Source organism: Leopardus geoffroyi, chromosome D2 (assembly GCF_018350155.1).
Source record: "Leopardus geoffroyi isolate Oge1 chromosome D2, O.geoffroyi_Oge1_pat1.0, whole genome shotgun sequence".
Taxonomy (NCBI): Eukaryota; Metazoa; Chordata; class Mammalia; order Carnivora; family Felidae; genus Leopardus; species Leopardus geoffroyi.
The window spans coordinates 3,530,952-3,547,432 of record NC_059334.1 but is presented as its reverse complement, the minus strand read 5'-3'; the positions used below and the strand labels follow the sequence as shown (position 1 = coordinate 3,547,432).

Here is a 16,481-nt window from a genome sequence, read left to right as displayed (position 1 = left end):
GTGCGTATCTCTTACATGACTGAGCAAGTCTACTCCAGGTATCTACGTATACACCCAGTAGAAATAAAAAAGTGTGTGTCCATAGGAAGGCCTACAGAGAATTCATAGCCACGTTATTCATATTCTCCCAAACTGGAACAGTTCAAATGTTCATCAGTTGCTGAACAGATTAATAAAACCTGGTGTTTTTATACAATGGAATACTACTGAGAAATTCCAAGAAAGAGAACTACAGTACTGAGTCACGCTACAGCATAGATGGCTAAATACAGTCACAGTGCTGCTACTAAATATACTATTGAGTCATGCTAAATGAAAGACACCACCTCTCCTCCCCCAAAAAAGATTACCGCATGTTGTACAATTCCACATTTTTGAGATTTTTAGACAAGGCACATTTTTTTAGAGATAAAAAGCAGAACTAGGGTCCCAGAGTCAGGGCTGGGGGGAGTATTAACGGCAAGCAGGCACAAGGAGCCATTCTGGGTGATGACGATGTTTGGACCTGGATTGTGGTCACTGTTACATAAGTGTCTAAATTTACTAGAAAATCACCTTGATGATGAATGTGTATTAGGACATGTAGATTATGCTCAATGATGCTCTCCAAAATTACGAAGGGATGTAGAATCTTTACCCATCCTTACCCATTTTGCCTTTCTAATGCATTGACAGGATATCATTCAGGCCGACCAGAACCATTCTAATTATTCATTCCTTGTCTTGTGATTTGATTCACTTTTCTCCTTTCTTTCTTCCTTCCAATGCACATTTCAAAGTTTAGGTCTTGGTTGTATTTCATAAACAGGTGTTTCTATCTTTGAAACCACTATGACTTCCTCTACCCTCAGGTAATTGTCTTCAGCTCCATGTTATTCCATGACACCTTTTCAAACCTACACCTTCTTCCTGGGAATGGACAGAAGGGAAAGTTCTGGAAGGCAAGGAAACATCAGCCTTAGGGAACAAAGGTAGAACACAATCAGCAAATCCCACTCTGGAATGCTGAGCCTGTGTTAAGAAAAGTAATAAAAGGTAAACCAGGTAAAAATGTGGAATATGGAATGAGAATAAACAAAGATTTAAAAGAAGCATATCTTTATACTTTTCTCTGAGAGAACACTTCAGAGCAAGAATATAACCCTGTCAATGGCTCCTCTCAGATGTGATATTGAGTTGTGGCTGATTTTAGAGGAGGCCACTGCATTTGGCTTTTGTATGAAGCCAACGTATAAGACCTACCTGGGATCACTTGGAAATGTAGCTCTCCAGGGTACCTTTTGTGTGGTTTGGACAGATTCGGGGTCAACACGGTATTGTCTCATGAGAGACAAATGCCTGGTACGCTAAGATGATGCCCAGAAGCTTATGTCTGTGAACTTATACCTGGGGGATGGTGTATTGTTATGATGCCAGACCAGATGAAACCCAGAGTTTCCTGACAGATAGTCTCTACTGCTTACTCTGGTATTGAAAAATGCATGATATGTGAGAAAAACCTGATTTGTTTTGGAAAGTGGAGAAAATAACATAGCAATATTAATTGAAGTGTGCTGTGTTAAACGTTTAACCTCTTGGCCTCAGCTCTATGATATAATAAAGGATTTCAGGTTCACTTATGCAGTCAGATCAAAATGAAACTTGAGTGGATATTGATCTCCTGGATAGAAAGATTATTTGGAAAGGCAACCTAAAACTCACCAGCTAGGTAATAACCGTGGAGAGAGATTTGTTGGAGAAAGAATTTAATTTATGTTAATTTATGTTTGAAAAACTTTCATACAGAGTTGAATATCACTATTAACACTTACGAAAAGGTGTAAGTAAAAACGGATGAAGGAAATAACTAATCTTTAAAATGTTGAAGAAATATTAGATAACCTACTTAGGGAAAGATATAGTCGGAAATATATTTTGCAGAGGGAATTCTAACTCCTTACTGGATAAAAGATATTCTCGTGCTTACCAGTGTTCTAGGAAGTCTGCTTTTATTTACTAGGTATTATAGAAGTTGCTATAACAAAAATTTCAGGAGAATGCCTCAGGTATATGTATCAAGGGGGTAAAATATCCTGAGTGTGGATGATTTAGAAGACATTAGAAATTGTATTTAGACACAAGACTTCCACTAGGCTATTGTCATACAAGTTACATTGTTAACTGCCCTGTATCCTAACCTGAAGCTAAATAAACTTGGAGCTACAAGAGGCCTATTGGATCTCAAGGTTGGCAGTCAGTCTGAACCTAAGACCATTGCCTCTGGTCAAGCAAACTGGGCAATCTAGTCATCTCCACATCATGCTCTCTGCAGCCTTAATGTGAACTTTGAAGCTAAAAAGCATATGGGGCTACTAGTCAGCCCTCTCCTGTTGGGCACGTCCCAGACTAATCTAAGATGGCAGTCACGTCAGTTGAGTGGGTGTTTAGCAAAGGTATCTTTCAGGTGTATAATTCAGGAGGAGGTATGAACACCATTAACACCACCATGATCATTAATATTTTAGGGACCATTAACAGGGTTGTTACTGGAGATGGTTACTCTCTTAGGTGTTCCTATCCCCAATAAAAAGCCCAAGAATAAAGCTGCAACAGTAAGACTTTTAAAAGTGTTTCTTTATATTGCCTGAGAATTTGGAGGGCTTGCTCCCTTTCTGTGGCAACTTCATAATCCTTGTGTAGAGGCTCACTGAATCTCATTACTCAAACTCTGACACTGTGAACCGTAGACCTTAGATGCTTTCAAGCTTGTACGTTCTCTCATGCTCAGTTCCTACCTCATTACCTCGAATACAGATTTCCTCAAAGTTGGCTTCCATAAGTTGTCATAGCCCATGCCTTAACTCATCAATTGAAGGACCCTGTCTAAAATACTTCTTTAATAAATCTTCCACTGTCTACAATGCTGAATTGCCTATAGGCAGAAATGCCTATAAAGACAGGGGCTTGGGGAATAAAGCAGTGCACACTTGGCTTAGTGAAAGAAAGGCAAAACTTTTACCATTCAGTTCCTCTCCTCTCCACCGGCATTCGGAGTGGTATCTCCCTTACCTTTGGTTGTACGCATCCATCTCCAATAACCTCACGCCCCCTTCCCTGCCTGTGTGCACTGACTGTCCTCATAGGTTCAGGCAATGAAGCCCTCCCAGCTGCTCAGGCCCTAACACACCATCCTCCCCACTCATGTTCTAAAGGACACTCATAATATTCTCATTCTTTTCCATGTAATATAGAAAATTCAATAGTGGTTTGTGGGGCCTGGGTGGCTGACTTGGTTAAGTGTCTGTCTCTTGATTTCGGCTCAGGTCATGATCTCACAGTTCATGGGTTTGAGCCCCATATTGGGCTCTGTGCTGACAGTGCAAAGCCCGCTTGGGATTCCCTCCCTCTCTTTCTCTGTCTCTCTCTCAAGATAAATAAATAAACTTAAAAGAAATTCAATAATGGTTTGGGATATTTTCTTAAAAATTTTTTAATGTTTATTTTTGAGAGAGGGAGACAGAGCATGAGCGGGGGAGGGGCAGAGAGAGAGGGAGACACAGAATTCGAAGCAGGCTCTAGGTTCTGAGCTCTCAGCACAGAGCCCGATGCGGGGCTTGAACTCATGAACCACGAGATCATGACCTGAGCCGAAGTCGGATGCTTCGCCGACTGAGCTCCCCAGTGCCCCGGTTTGAGATATTTTCTGGTGACTCCACTGTGAATGGAGATGACCTCTTACAATCTATATGGAACTGCTCAGGGGTTAGCACTTTCTTCATCCTAGGTTAGCACCAGGCACATAAAAATCTATATAAATTAAATTATAATTTGTCTAAGAAAATACGTATTTAACATGTGTTTTAACATGCATGTATATTAGGGCTTGCTCAATGGTATTTCTGCTTGTTTTATTTGCCAAACTGAATGAGGAAGTTTACTATGCTTCCAAGAAATCTCTACTGTTCTATTTGAAATATTGGCTTTTTCCTAAGATTCCCTATCTTTGAAATGTCTCAATATGCAAGTATTTTTCTTATACTCAAATGATTATGCTTTGACATTGTAGCATGATTTACTGCAAGAGGGAGTTTAGGGGAGAAGAGACCTTTATTCTTTGTTTGAAACAATAGCTGGAAAAAAAAGCTAACATACTTTGGTATAAAGAAAAAAAATATATATATTAAACATTTTGTTTCTTCTAGTTTCTAAATTCCAAATCAATTACCTAGTAAACCAGAAATATGTAGAACTGTAATGATGAGAAATAATATTGTCAGAATTTAAAATGTACAATGTAGATGATATTAAAAGCAGTCACATACAATTAAACAAAAAGCTTTATAAAGATGCAAGCATTTAAGCATTACTTATTGAAATCCACCACAGTCAGCTTTCACTGTGACAATCCAAAACATGCTAGATAAATATGAAAGTAAATTAACTTAATTGCCTTTAGAAATAGATTTTCTTGGAAAATCTGGGTTTCTATATATATCAGGGAAGGGGGATGATGATTGAAAAATAATATAGAAGCCAAATGCAAGAATTAATTTTTACATATACAACTTAAAAATGCAGATGTTGGTGATCACTGGATTGATTTCATTAATATTTCCCCCAGGTTTACCAAATGGGAAAGCTTACTCTACACAACATAACTCTTGGGGTCTTAAGAGCCATTTACATGTTAAAACATTTCATAATGTTCAACTGGATTATCCGAGCCATATTTATCATCATGATAAAACAAAAAAATATTATATTCCCTTTTTCCCTATGACTGAAGGTCAGAAATTAAATCTTAGTGGCTCCTTTTTTCCTTGTGATACTCAACACAATGGATGATTTCCCAGTAAGTGTGTTAATTATTCCCCTTTGCTTCTCTAAAAGCGTATGTGATTACTTTCTCATGACATGTTTTCCGTCAGATTGTTTAGCCTCTCAAGAGCTTTCACTGGAAAAATTCTTCTGACTAATCAAGCTAGAAAGTACTACATTCTAGGATGCGATTCAAGAATGCAAATACACCTGAAGTTTAGTTGATTAGTTTTTAAATCACTTTAACCTGAAATACAGATAATTTCCCAACAGCCACACAATAAATTAAGGAACACTTATTTTACCTGCATCCATTAATCCCTTTCTCCATTTGTTCATTAAATAAAAATGTATAAAAGGTTTACTATGTACCAGGTGTTGTGCCAGATGTCGAATACAAATTCTAGTGAAACAAGACAGAGAGAGAAACTAACCAAGTCTACGCTGCATTTGAGCTTATTAACTATTAATGTGAGAAACAGATAATTGACATGATAATAAGAAATTCTGAAATATGCTATGAAGGAAGAATCAGGATGCTCTGGGATAACAGAGGGAGTATAATTTAGGAAGGGAGTCCTAGAAGGCTTCTTTGAGGAAGAGACACTTAAACTGAGATCTTAATGATGACCGGCATATGCATAGAAGTAGAAGCATTCAAAGAACAAGAGAAAAGCAGTTGGTAAGAATCAAACTGGAGAGTAATCTGCAGACAGGTCATGTGAGACAGTGACTGACCTCTATTCCTAGAGTTGTGGGAAATCACCAAAGGCATCAGCATGGCAATGATTGATTTGCTTTCAGGTTTGCAAGAGTCCTGTGGCTGCCAAATGGAGAAGGGAAGACAGGAGATAGAATGAAGACCAAAGAAGGGCCCGCCTGGTCAGCATGAATGATGAAGGCAGCTCTCGAGAGGATGGAGGCTGTGGGAAAAGACTTGAGCAGGTGCATTTGGCTCGTACATAAGGAGGAACCAGTAGGACTTGGTAACCACAGAGAGGAGGGAGTAAATAATGTGGCAGGAATGACTCCGCTTTCAAACCTGAGCAACTAAAGGGAAGGTGCTGCTTTTTCACAGGTGCGAAATCTCATCCACATGAACAAAATACAGATGGCGTAATGAGGTTTCGAATTCAACATGGGCAACTAACCCATATAAATTAAGAGTTGTGATTTTAGGCATATATTCTCATTCTAATGCAAGTGGGCTTGGGTAAGAAATTGTATGGTCTTCATTAAAATTAAATTGTTTCAGGGACACCTGGGTGGCTCAGTCGGTTACGGGTCCGACTTCGGCTCAGGTCATGATCTCACGGTCCGTGAGTTCGAGCCCCGCATCGGACTCTGTGCTGACAGCTCAGAGCCTGGAGCCTGCTTTGGATTCTGTGTCTCCCTCTCTTTCTGCCCTTCTCCTGCTTGTGTTCTGTCTCTGTCTCTCAAAAATAAATGTTAAAGATAAATTTAAAAAATTTAAATTGTTTCAAATACCAAAAATAAATTAATTTTTTTTTACAAATGTAAAAATATGCTTACATTTTTGTAAGGTTTGCTCATCAAATCTATCAGGTATTTGCTGAAATACTAAATTCCACCAAGATTTTAAATAAATATATCCCTCAGACATTAGTCATGATATCACAGACCCAAACACACACACACACACACAACACACACATTCACCACAGAGAACAATGTCATTATTTGACATAAAATAAATTGTCAAAAGGCATTGATATATGACATGGGTTTATCCTTATTTTCTTTATAATGTTGGAAATTATGAAAAATCATTTTAATATATAATTTTATGTGTAGTGTGTATGTTCCTCCACATAGTACTAACTAGTACCCATAACAGAGAAGGATATATACAGATAAGGCAGTAAAGGTTATTAATAATCATAAATGCTTTATATATTCCATGAGAATAATTCAATAATAACTAGGTAACATTTATACGAGACATATTTTCAAATACACATGTAGCAGTAGTTTATATAACTAATTAAAGCTTGGAACACCTTTGTGAAGCTGATACTATAATTATCACCTTTTTCAGGTTAGAAAATGAAAGCAGAGATGACTAAGCTCTTTGTATGGAGACACATAAGGATCCGAAGTGGGGACACAGCTAGTTGGGCTCCAGAATCTCGTCTTTAAATTGGATTCGGCATCAACTCTGTCACTTATAAACGTTGTGAATTTGGACCAATCATGTATCAGTGTATCGACTCAAATTCTTTATTGAATGAGGATATGAACAAGAAATATTTTCAAAGTAGTTTCAAGCTCTAATATGCAGTGACCTGTGACACAGCCTAAGTTAAATGTATCAGCAACATCTTCAGTGCAGAGTGCTTCCTAAAATATATATTTTTCAATGTTTATTTATTTCTGAGAGAGAGAGAGCAAGCAGGAGAGGGGCAGGGAGGGGGGTTTTATAGAGAATCCGAAGCCGGTTAGGCACTGTCGGCAAGGATCTCGAGGGCTTGAACTCATGAACCGCTTGTAGTCAGACACCCAACCAACTGAGCCACCCACGTACCCCACTGGACTGTTTTCTATATGAAGCACAATAAAGGTGTAGCCTGGTTGAAACTGTGGACTTAGGGAGAGGGCCCTGGGGGATAACACTCTGAATAGCAGTGGGAATTCTGAAGCAAAACAAAATGTATTTGTAGAATGAGGCTTTTTCTAAACTGACTGAGAAAGCTTTGGGGGAATACATTCCATGGCTATCTGGTGAAGCCCTACCATGAGGAAGTGATGTGCTGACCAGTGGTGGTTAGACATCATGAAGAGTTCCTGTCCTAAAGGAATTTACAGTTCAGCAGGGGGACAGGCATGTAGGCGCTAACCTTACTGCAAGTTGCGGTAAAATGTGAGCCAGATAACAGTTGCCAGATGGATGTGTGGGAGTATGCTGAAAGGAACAATTCATTCCAACTTGCTAGAGAAATGAAGGCTTTATTTAAAAAATAACATTTGAGGGGCGCCTGGATGGCGCAGTCGGTTAAGCGTCCGACTTCAGCCAGGTCACGATCTCGCGGTCCCTGAGTTCGAGCCCCGCGTCGGGCTCTGGGCTGATGGCTCAGAGCCTGGAGCCTGTTTCCGATTCTGTGTCTCCCTCTCTCTCTGCCCCTCCCCCGTTCATGCTCTGTCTCTCTCTGTCCCAAAAATAAATAAACGTTGAAAAAAAATTAAAAAAAAAATAATAAAAAATAAAAAATAACATTTGAGGGACACCTGGGTGGCTCCGTCGGTTAAGCGTCCAATTTAGGCTCAGGTCACGATCTCGCGGTTTGTGGGTTCGAGCCCCATGTTGGGCTCTGTGCTGACAGCTCGGAGCCTGGGGTCTGCTTCAGTTTCTGTGTCTCCCTCTCTCTCTGCCCCTACCCAGCTTGTGCTCTGTCTCTCTGTCTCTCAAAAATGAATAAACAGGGGCGCCTGGGTGGCGCAGTCGGTTAAGCGTCCGACTTCAGCCAGGTCACGATCTCGCGGTCCGTGAGTTCGAGCCCCGCGTCAGGCTATGGGCTGATGGCTCAGAGCCTGGAGCCTGTTTCCGATTCTGTGTCTCCCTCTCTCTCTGCCCCTCCCCCGTTCATGCTTTGTCTCTCTCTGTCCCAAAAATAAATAAACGTTGAAAAAAAAATTAAAAAAAAAAAATGAATAAACATTAACAAAATTAAAAAGGAAAAAAAAAAAAAACCTCTACAAAGTCACATTTGAACTGTGCAAGATATAATTTCGTTCAAACCTTTAAATTTCAGAGATGTCGGTAACCATAGAATGGGAAGGGATATTTCATGCTGAAGTTAAACAAAACGAACAAAATAAAACCCTCTATACGATGTCAAAGTCAATTACATGGAGGGATGTACCAGGAGAAGACGAACGTATTTGAGGTGTGACAGAGATGTGCTAGACGACACGCGTAGAGGTTGGGCCCTACTCGGATGAGGACCTGTCCTGCCTCGTGTTTTGGAACAACCACCTGTGGGAGGGGCGTGAGGCATCTTCAGAAATAGGGTTATGGGTCAGAGTCCCCTGTAGTAGCCTAATTCACCACAGGGCATAGACACAGAAAGGGAAGTAATGGCAGATCCATTTTGAAACAGCAATTCCAGAACCTGGACATCTGGATCCGTGTAGGTGAAGGAGGGGATACAAAACAGAAATCTGAGGTTGCTGCTAAGGCCTGTATGATCTTAGGTGCACTGGGCCCGTCCCAATGTAGCAGCTAAGAAGACAGGATGCGTGTGTGTGAGTCTGTGTTTCTGTATTAGATGAAAGATGATGGATTGGCTCATTTATCTCGGAGTATGTCCAATCTGAAGTGCCTGTCAAAAGCCTGCATTACCACGTGCAACAGATACTTGAACACCAGCTTGATGTTCAGGTGGCCACGGGGCATTTAACTTTGGGAGGTGTGAGTATGCGTAGCGCTAATGACTAACAACATGGGAATACAGGACACAGAAAACTGCACATTGATTTCTGGAGAATGTTAATATTTAAAGAATGAGAAGTGAACAGGGAGCCAGCGACAAAGTACCTCAGTCACCAGGGAGGTTTTCTATGAAACGGTACAGATGAGGGGCGCCTGGGTGGCGCAGTCGGTTAAGCGTCCGACTTCAGCCAGGTCACGATCTCGCGGTCCGTGAGTTTGAGCCCCACGTCGGGCTCTGGGCTGATGGCTCAGAGCCTGGAGCCTGTTTCCGATTCTGTGTCTCCCTCTCTCTCTGTCCCTCCCCCATTCATGCTCTGTCTCTCTCTGTCCCAAAAATAAAAATTAAAAAAAAAAAAAAAAAAAAAAAAAACGTTGAGGGGAAACGGTACAGATGAGAGCTTTGCCCCGATGGAGGAGGGAGAAGTGCTCTTGTATTTGACAATTAAAGATGGGCTCACATGATTTGCAATTTTGTATGCTTCTCATGGTACCACGTCAGCGAAAGAAAATAATAACAATGAATAATTATAAGGAAATAAGTTAATCAATTCTGCAAATGCATCAATCAATCCAAGTGCCTGGATGGGTCAGGGTGGGAAGGCAGTGTGAGGCTGGACCTGGGAAGGGCATGGAGACCAGCACATGGGGAGACTCAGGAACAGCGACAGACCAACAGGATGGCGTCAGTACAGAGGGGACATGGCTGTAGGGGAGGGAAAGGGAAAGAAATGGAATTATTAGTAGAGCACAGGTGAAGGTGAGGAAAAGGGGGGAGGATGAGTAAGAAGCAGGACAGAAGAAAATGGGAACTGAAGAATGAGAAAAGTGGAAAGACAGGGGCAATGATCCAAGGACTCAGCACCACGTAAGACTCCACCTTGACACATTAGGGATTCCAATTTTCACACGTGTGAAACACTGGGAGGGCTCAAGATGGGTTTTCTCAAAACTGGCTGCATATTAGAGCTGCTTTGTTTTGTTAAATCAAATCTCTCACAGTGGCTCTACTGTGATTGGCAGATCACATATATAAAAGTATCTCAGGGTGAAGTCTAGGCATCAATATTTAAAAAAAAATTAATGTTTATTTCTTGAGAGGGGCGTGGGGGAGGAGCAGAGAAAGAGGGAGGCACAGAACCCAAAGCAGGTTCCAGGCTCTGAGTTGTCAGCACAGAGCCCAATGTGGGGCTTGACCTCATAAACCATAAGATCATGACCTGAGCCGAAGTCAGACCCTTAACTGCCTGATATTTTAAAAAAAAAAATTTTTTTAACTTTTATTCATTTTTGAGACAGAGAGAGACAGAGGATGAGCGGGGAAGGGGCAGAGAGAGGGAGACACAGAATCTGAGGCAGGCTCCAGGCTCTGAGCCGTCAGCACAGAGCCCAAGGCGGGGCTCAAACTCAGACTGCAAGATCATGACCTGAGCCGAAGTCGGTCACTCAACCGACTGAGCCACCCAGGTGACCCCTGACTGATATTTTTAAAGGCTGCTCAGGGGCGCCTGGGTGGCGCAGTCGGTTAAGCGTCCGACTTCAGCCAGGTCACGATCTTGCGGTCCGTGAGTTCGAGCCCCGAGTCGGGCTCTGGGCTGATGGCTCAGAGCCTGGAGCCTGTTTCCGATTCTGTGTCTCCCTCTCTCTCTGCCCCTCCCCCGTTCATGCTCTGTCTCTCTCTGTCCCAAAAATAAATAAACGTTGAAAAAAAAAATAAAAAAAAAAAATAAAAAAATAAAGGCTGCTCAGGAATATCTCTATATTCATTAAGGATCAAGAACACCAATGAAAGTTGTACAATTTTAAGAATAGCATCCATAGAGTGTGGACTAGACTTAACTACTGATATGAAAATCTACATCTCCAAGATATTAAAATTACATACCAAGATCTGTATCTTTAATACACAGCAGGTGGTGTTTCGAGAAAACCAGCAATGTGTGAAATGAGACCTAAGACAACACAGCATGATATTTGTTGGTGTCAAACCTGCAGAGTTTCACTGATGGCCTACAAAAGGCTCTTTCAGGCCAAAAATCATTCTCACTCATGCCACCAACTTCCCCCTCAACACGAGCTATGCTAGTACTCTGACTGCACCTCATTGCCAGGTATGGAAGGTGCAGATGGTGTTTTGTGACAGCACTGCCCTCGCGGGGCAGGGCCGGGGTGCTCAGGACCCATACACATGAGAATCACGCTGTTCCTGTTTCAATACTCAGGCGTCAGAATATAAAGTCAGAGGACCAATTTATAAGGACCCGATTACTCACACCTTTATGCCTAACCTATCTGCTTCTCGCAGTCAAGGATGTTTCCTCCTAACAAGAAGGTGTTGGAATAATCGAGAATGTACTTCCTCAGGCCAAGGCAGTCTCGGGCCCACATTGAAAATGATAGATTCGGAACGCCCTGGTTAAAATATACTTAGCATGATACCCTCCAGTTCCATCCACGTAGTTGCAAATGGCAAGATTTTATTCTTTTTGATTGATGACTAATACCCCATTGTATATATATGCCACATCTTCTTTATCCATTCATCCATCGATGGACATTTGGGCTCTTTCCATACTTAGGCTATTGTTGATATAGCGCTGCTATAAACATGGGGGTGCATGTGTCCCTTCGAAACAGCACACCTGTATCCCGTGGATACCTAGTAGTATCCTAGCAGTGCCATTTCTGGGTCGTAGGGTAGTTCTAGTTTTAGTTTTTTGAGGAAACTCCATACTATTTTCCACAGTGGGTATTATGCCAAGTGAAATTAGTCAGTCAGAGAAAGACAAAAATCATATGACTTCACTCATAGGAGGACCTTAAGAGACAAAACAAGATGAACATAAAGGAAGGGAAACAAAAATAATATAAAAACAGGGAGGGGGACAAAACAGAAGAGACTCATAAATATGGACAACAAACTGAGGGTTACGGGAGGGGTTGTGGGAGGGGGGATGGGCTAAATGGGTAAGGGGCACTAAGGAATCTACTCCTGAAATGATTGTTGCACTATATGCTAACTAATTTGGATGTAAATTAAAAAAATAAATAAATAAAACAAGTTAATAAAAAAAATAAAAATAAATAAAATATACTTAAAATCTGTTATCCAAGGAGCTCTCTGCTGGACAGTCTCTGTTCACTGTCATCTTTGCTTCTAATGTTCTTACTCTTTCCGACACCATAATAGTAACTAAAAGTAAATGAGGTGATACCGTGCTGGGTCAGTGCGGAAAGACAGGGCTGGCGAGGGCTGGGTGGGTGCAGCACAGAATTTATTTTGTCATTCTCATGAGGCAGGGACAGGTCCCAGTTCTAAATCATTTTGCTTTGTTTACACATTTTTCTCTCAATAGGAAATCGATTTCCTTTTATTTCCAGGCCCTTGAAGGATGTTTTATAGCCATGCCACTCTTTTACCACATGCCAGGAATAACATTTAAAATACTAATTATAAGTCTTTATCTCTTGGTGCTTAAGTAACTTTTAAAGATAGAGCCATATAAACACAAATGACACTCTATCTTCATAATCTGCATGGTTCAGGAAGTTATCTAAAATATGAATCTTTAAAGGCAAAGAAAGATCGATTTTATAAAGAGATACATAAGGGAAATTAACTGTTTCAGCCAGCAAATGCCAGAAATCAGCTTTTGATCCCCCAAGGCAGACATTTTTTGAGATATAGTTCCACCACATAATTGCTATCATTTTCTTAGTTACACTTTCCAGCTCCCTGCTGGCTTTTGTGTGTGTGTGTGTGTGTGTGTGTGTGTGTGTGTGTGTGTATAAACTTACTGTTACTTCCAATTATGTTATTATAGAGATAAGAATCAGATCTAATTAAATAGGAACATGACAACGAGTGTCATTCCTTTATCTGTATACACTGTAATGTTACTGCCCATATAAGTGCCTCGGTAAAGACAAATGTAGTTCTTGAGGTCCACCAGTCAACTAGAAATAGAGGCCAATGTGTTTATACCTTCCCATTCATTCTGCTTGTCCACATGTCTCCCTTCTGTCATCCTGGAATAAACATATTAAGCATCAACTCTATTGAGCACCTGTGATATGCTAGGCACTATTGATGTGGATGCTATAAACTAATTTTTAATTGTCTTTAGAGTTCTGCCCTCAAGACAAATGGCTGAAAGGGTGGATTCCGTCAACATGACACATGCCGTAAGCAAGATAGGAATAAAATGTACTGTGGCCTTTTCTCCACTGCCATATACAGCAGGGGGTATCCACGCATGGAAGTGCGTACATGTGAATTTCCACTGTCCATGCTATAATGTCATCCCTTTTATCACCCAAGAAAGTATATCTTAATCCGATGAATAAAAGAGAGATAGCACGGAATTATTTCTAGACTACTGTTAACAACAGCGCCATGTGAATTTGGTAACAATTCATCCTTTGGATGACTAGGTACCGCATGGGTGATACGTCTTGCGTGTTGAGGCAGCACGGTGATAAAAAAAAAGACACTGACCTCTTGGGGTCTTCAGCGTGGGGTGAGGGCAAGAGAGAAGAAAATAGGATCATTTGAGAAGGGGAGTCACAGAGAGTGTATGAGCTGGAAGGGGGTCAGCACTAAGCCTGGAGGGAAGTTTTCTCTGAGGAGGTGACATTTTGGGCAGAGTTCTGTACGAAGAAAGTGAGCCAGCCTTGCAAAATCTGGGTTAAGAAGAGTACTCGTGGGCGACAGAAAACAGTGTGCAGAAGCACTGAGAAGAACGTGAACCGTTTCTTCCCTAATGTCTCACACCGATGAGGAGTGATGATGTGGGACGAGGTGTGATGAGTGTTTTGTGTCACAGCAGTGGATCACAGGAGCGTGGCTGCACAGCTCTGTGTCCAGGTGGGGTGCAAGAGCAGGGACCATCAAGGAAGGATGAACACCGCCAAGGCATGCGTCCTCAGAAGGGAAATAATGTGAAGGACAAGAAGGCTCATCAAGCTGTACATGGAAGGGAAGTGGCTAACTGGAGGAAGTGAGAAAGAGGAAGCCACACGCTTTCGGTTAGGTGCAGCTGGTGGTTCAGGAGCAAAGCACGTGCAAAGGAAAAGAAGGCAAAGGCGGAGCCGGGGGAATCGGGAGGCGCACGTGAAGGCTTACGTTTGTCGTCAGGGTCTTTAGGCTGATGCTCTACTATTCTGAACTATTTATATATGCTATATGCTAAGACATGTAGACAAGTAAATTGAGTTATGTGCATTAATTATATACTATACTAACTAGTGCATATTTAGTATGTGTTATATATACATTATTACGTATCATTATGATATACTTATATAATATACAATAGGTCATTTAGTAACAGTTTGGAGCCATTCAAATGCTCTAAAAAGTATACAGAATCATGGCCTTCCTGGCCTGAAAGTAACTTAAAATTATTGAATCTGACTCTCAGATATTGAGGACAATCTACATCAGTGGTCTTTATGTGTCTGGACACTGAACCCCTCGGGTTTATTATTTTAACATCAATAACCGAAGTATTGCTCATAGAACCTCAGATCCCAGAAAGGTGAAGTGACATCTTGGTTGTCTGTGTTTCTAAACATCTCCCTAGATAATTCCGCAGTACAGCCAATTTGGAAAGTACTAGACTCTACTATCCCAAAAGCCCTCGAGGAAGAATATGATTACTTCTTTATGACTTACGCACAGAATACAAAAAAAAAAAAAAAAAAAAAAAAAAAACCATAGTTTGAGATAACTTATAATTAATTTAAATGCAGTAAGTATGCGGTTAATAATAAAAATAAGACAAGTCAAGGAGAAAGATTTTGCCGATTTCTGTAGTTTCACAGATAGCATTTACTATGAAATCCAAATTTTCTCAGTTGTGATGATTCCACGTTATGTCCAGGTAACCACTGTCTGACAATGTCATCCACCAACTTATTAACGTAGTCCTTTGCCTTTATCGCCAAGGGAAAATTAACCCATACTTACAAAAGGTCCAAACAATTTGAAATTTTCAACTATACATCTAATACTTGAAAACATCAACATATTAAAAATACTACTATATTAATTAAGTGTATTCGGTGTATTAAACTCTTAAAAATCAAGTATAAACTGATCAAATAGCTGTGTTTACATCTAATAACTAGTTAATTCTCCTTTAAAGTCAATATAAATACATTTTTATGTGACAAGTAAACATAAGTCTCAAGCTTTTTAAGCCAGATTATGCCATATAATGAGCCTGAAGTTCATTTTCATTTCCTTTTTTTTTTTTGTAAGTTTATTTATTTTGAGAAAGAGAGAGAGAGAGCACAAGCAGGCTAGGGTCAGACAGAAGGAGAGACAGAATCCCAAGCAGGCTCTGCACTGTCAGCACACAGCCTGATGTAGGGCTTGAACCCACAAACTGTGAGATCATGACCTGAGCCGAGATCAAGAGTCAGACGCTAACCAGCTAGGCCACCCAGGTGCCCCTCGTTTTCATTTCTTGAGCAATTTCTGAAGCATCGCATTATACAATGCCCATGGAAACAACCGTTTTGCATAGCGCCTTGTACCATATGGGTAGTTACCTGTATGACGCTGTCCCCGGGGCTCATGTCTGTATAAACGTAGACATCATAGGATATTTCAGGGAAGGTTGGAGTGTTATCATTTGCATCCATCACCCGGATATTGACAATAACTGGCTCGCTTTCTTGCACACCATCAAATGCTGTTATCTTTGGCATGAAAAACACACGTAACAGGTAAGTCATGCAAACATAGGCAGTACTGAATTCAGTCCTATGATTTAAGGCATTTCTCATATATAATTTCAGTTTTAAAAGGGTGCCAACATGTTTTGTTGATAGAAATAACAAACTTACAATAACACACATAAGCAACATGCTTTAATGCACTAAGAAGCAATTACAAAGGATTCTGTTTTATTTTTAATGTATTCAATTCCAAGCACACGTAAATAAGCAGATATGTAAAGTTTTAGAGAAGCTTGGAGCGGGCCAGTAACATTGGTTCTTAGGAGTTAACTACTATTTAATTTTTAAAAATTAATAGGAGAATATTCTTCCATTTTACATATTTTATATATAATTCCATTGACGCTTTCAGAGCCAACATGCTTATATCGATAACTCAAGAAAGTAGGCGCCCTAGGGATGCGATGTCTTTTTCTGGTAACTTACAAAATGGCAGTTTTAAAGGACTTATTGATGTTACTTAATAGTGCTATGTTAATTACATCGTTAA

General features: G+C 40.6%; 1 protein-coding gene across 20 annotated transcripts in view; it reads right to left on the bottom strand.

The window, feature by feature from the left end:
- PCDH15 (protocadherin related 15) overlaps positions 1–16,481 on the bottom strand; it is a 1,244,966-nt gene that overhangs the window by 325,932 nt on the left and 902,553 nt on the right. For all 20 annotated transcript variants that reach the window (XR_006701343.1, XR_006701344.1, XR_006701345.1 and 17 more), the window contains one exon: positions 15,803–15,952. Coding sequence is in view for 17 of the 20 variants with exons in the window: in XM_045437154.1 (XP_045293110.1) it covers positions 15,803–15,952 (150 nt within the window). In the remaining 3 variants the exon portion in view is untranslated. The remainder of the gene's footprint in view (positions 1–15,802; positions 15,953–16,481) is intronic.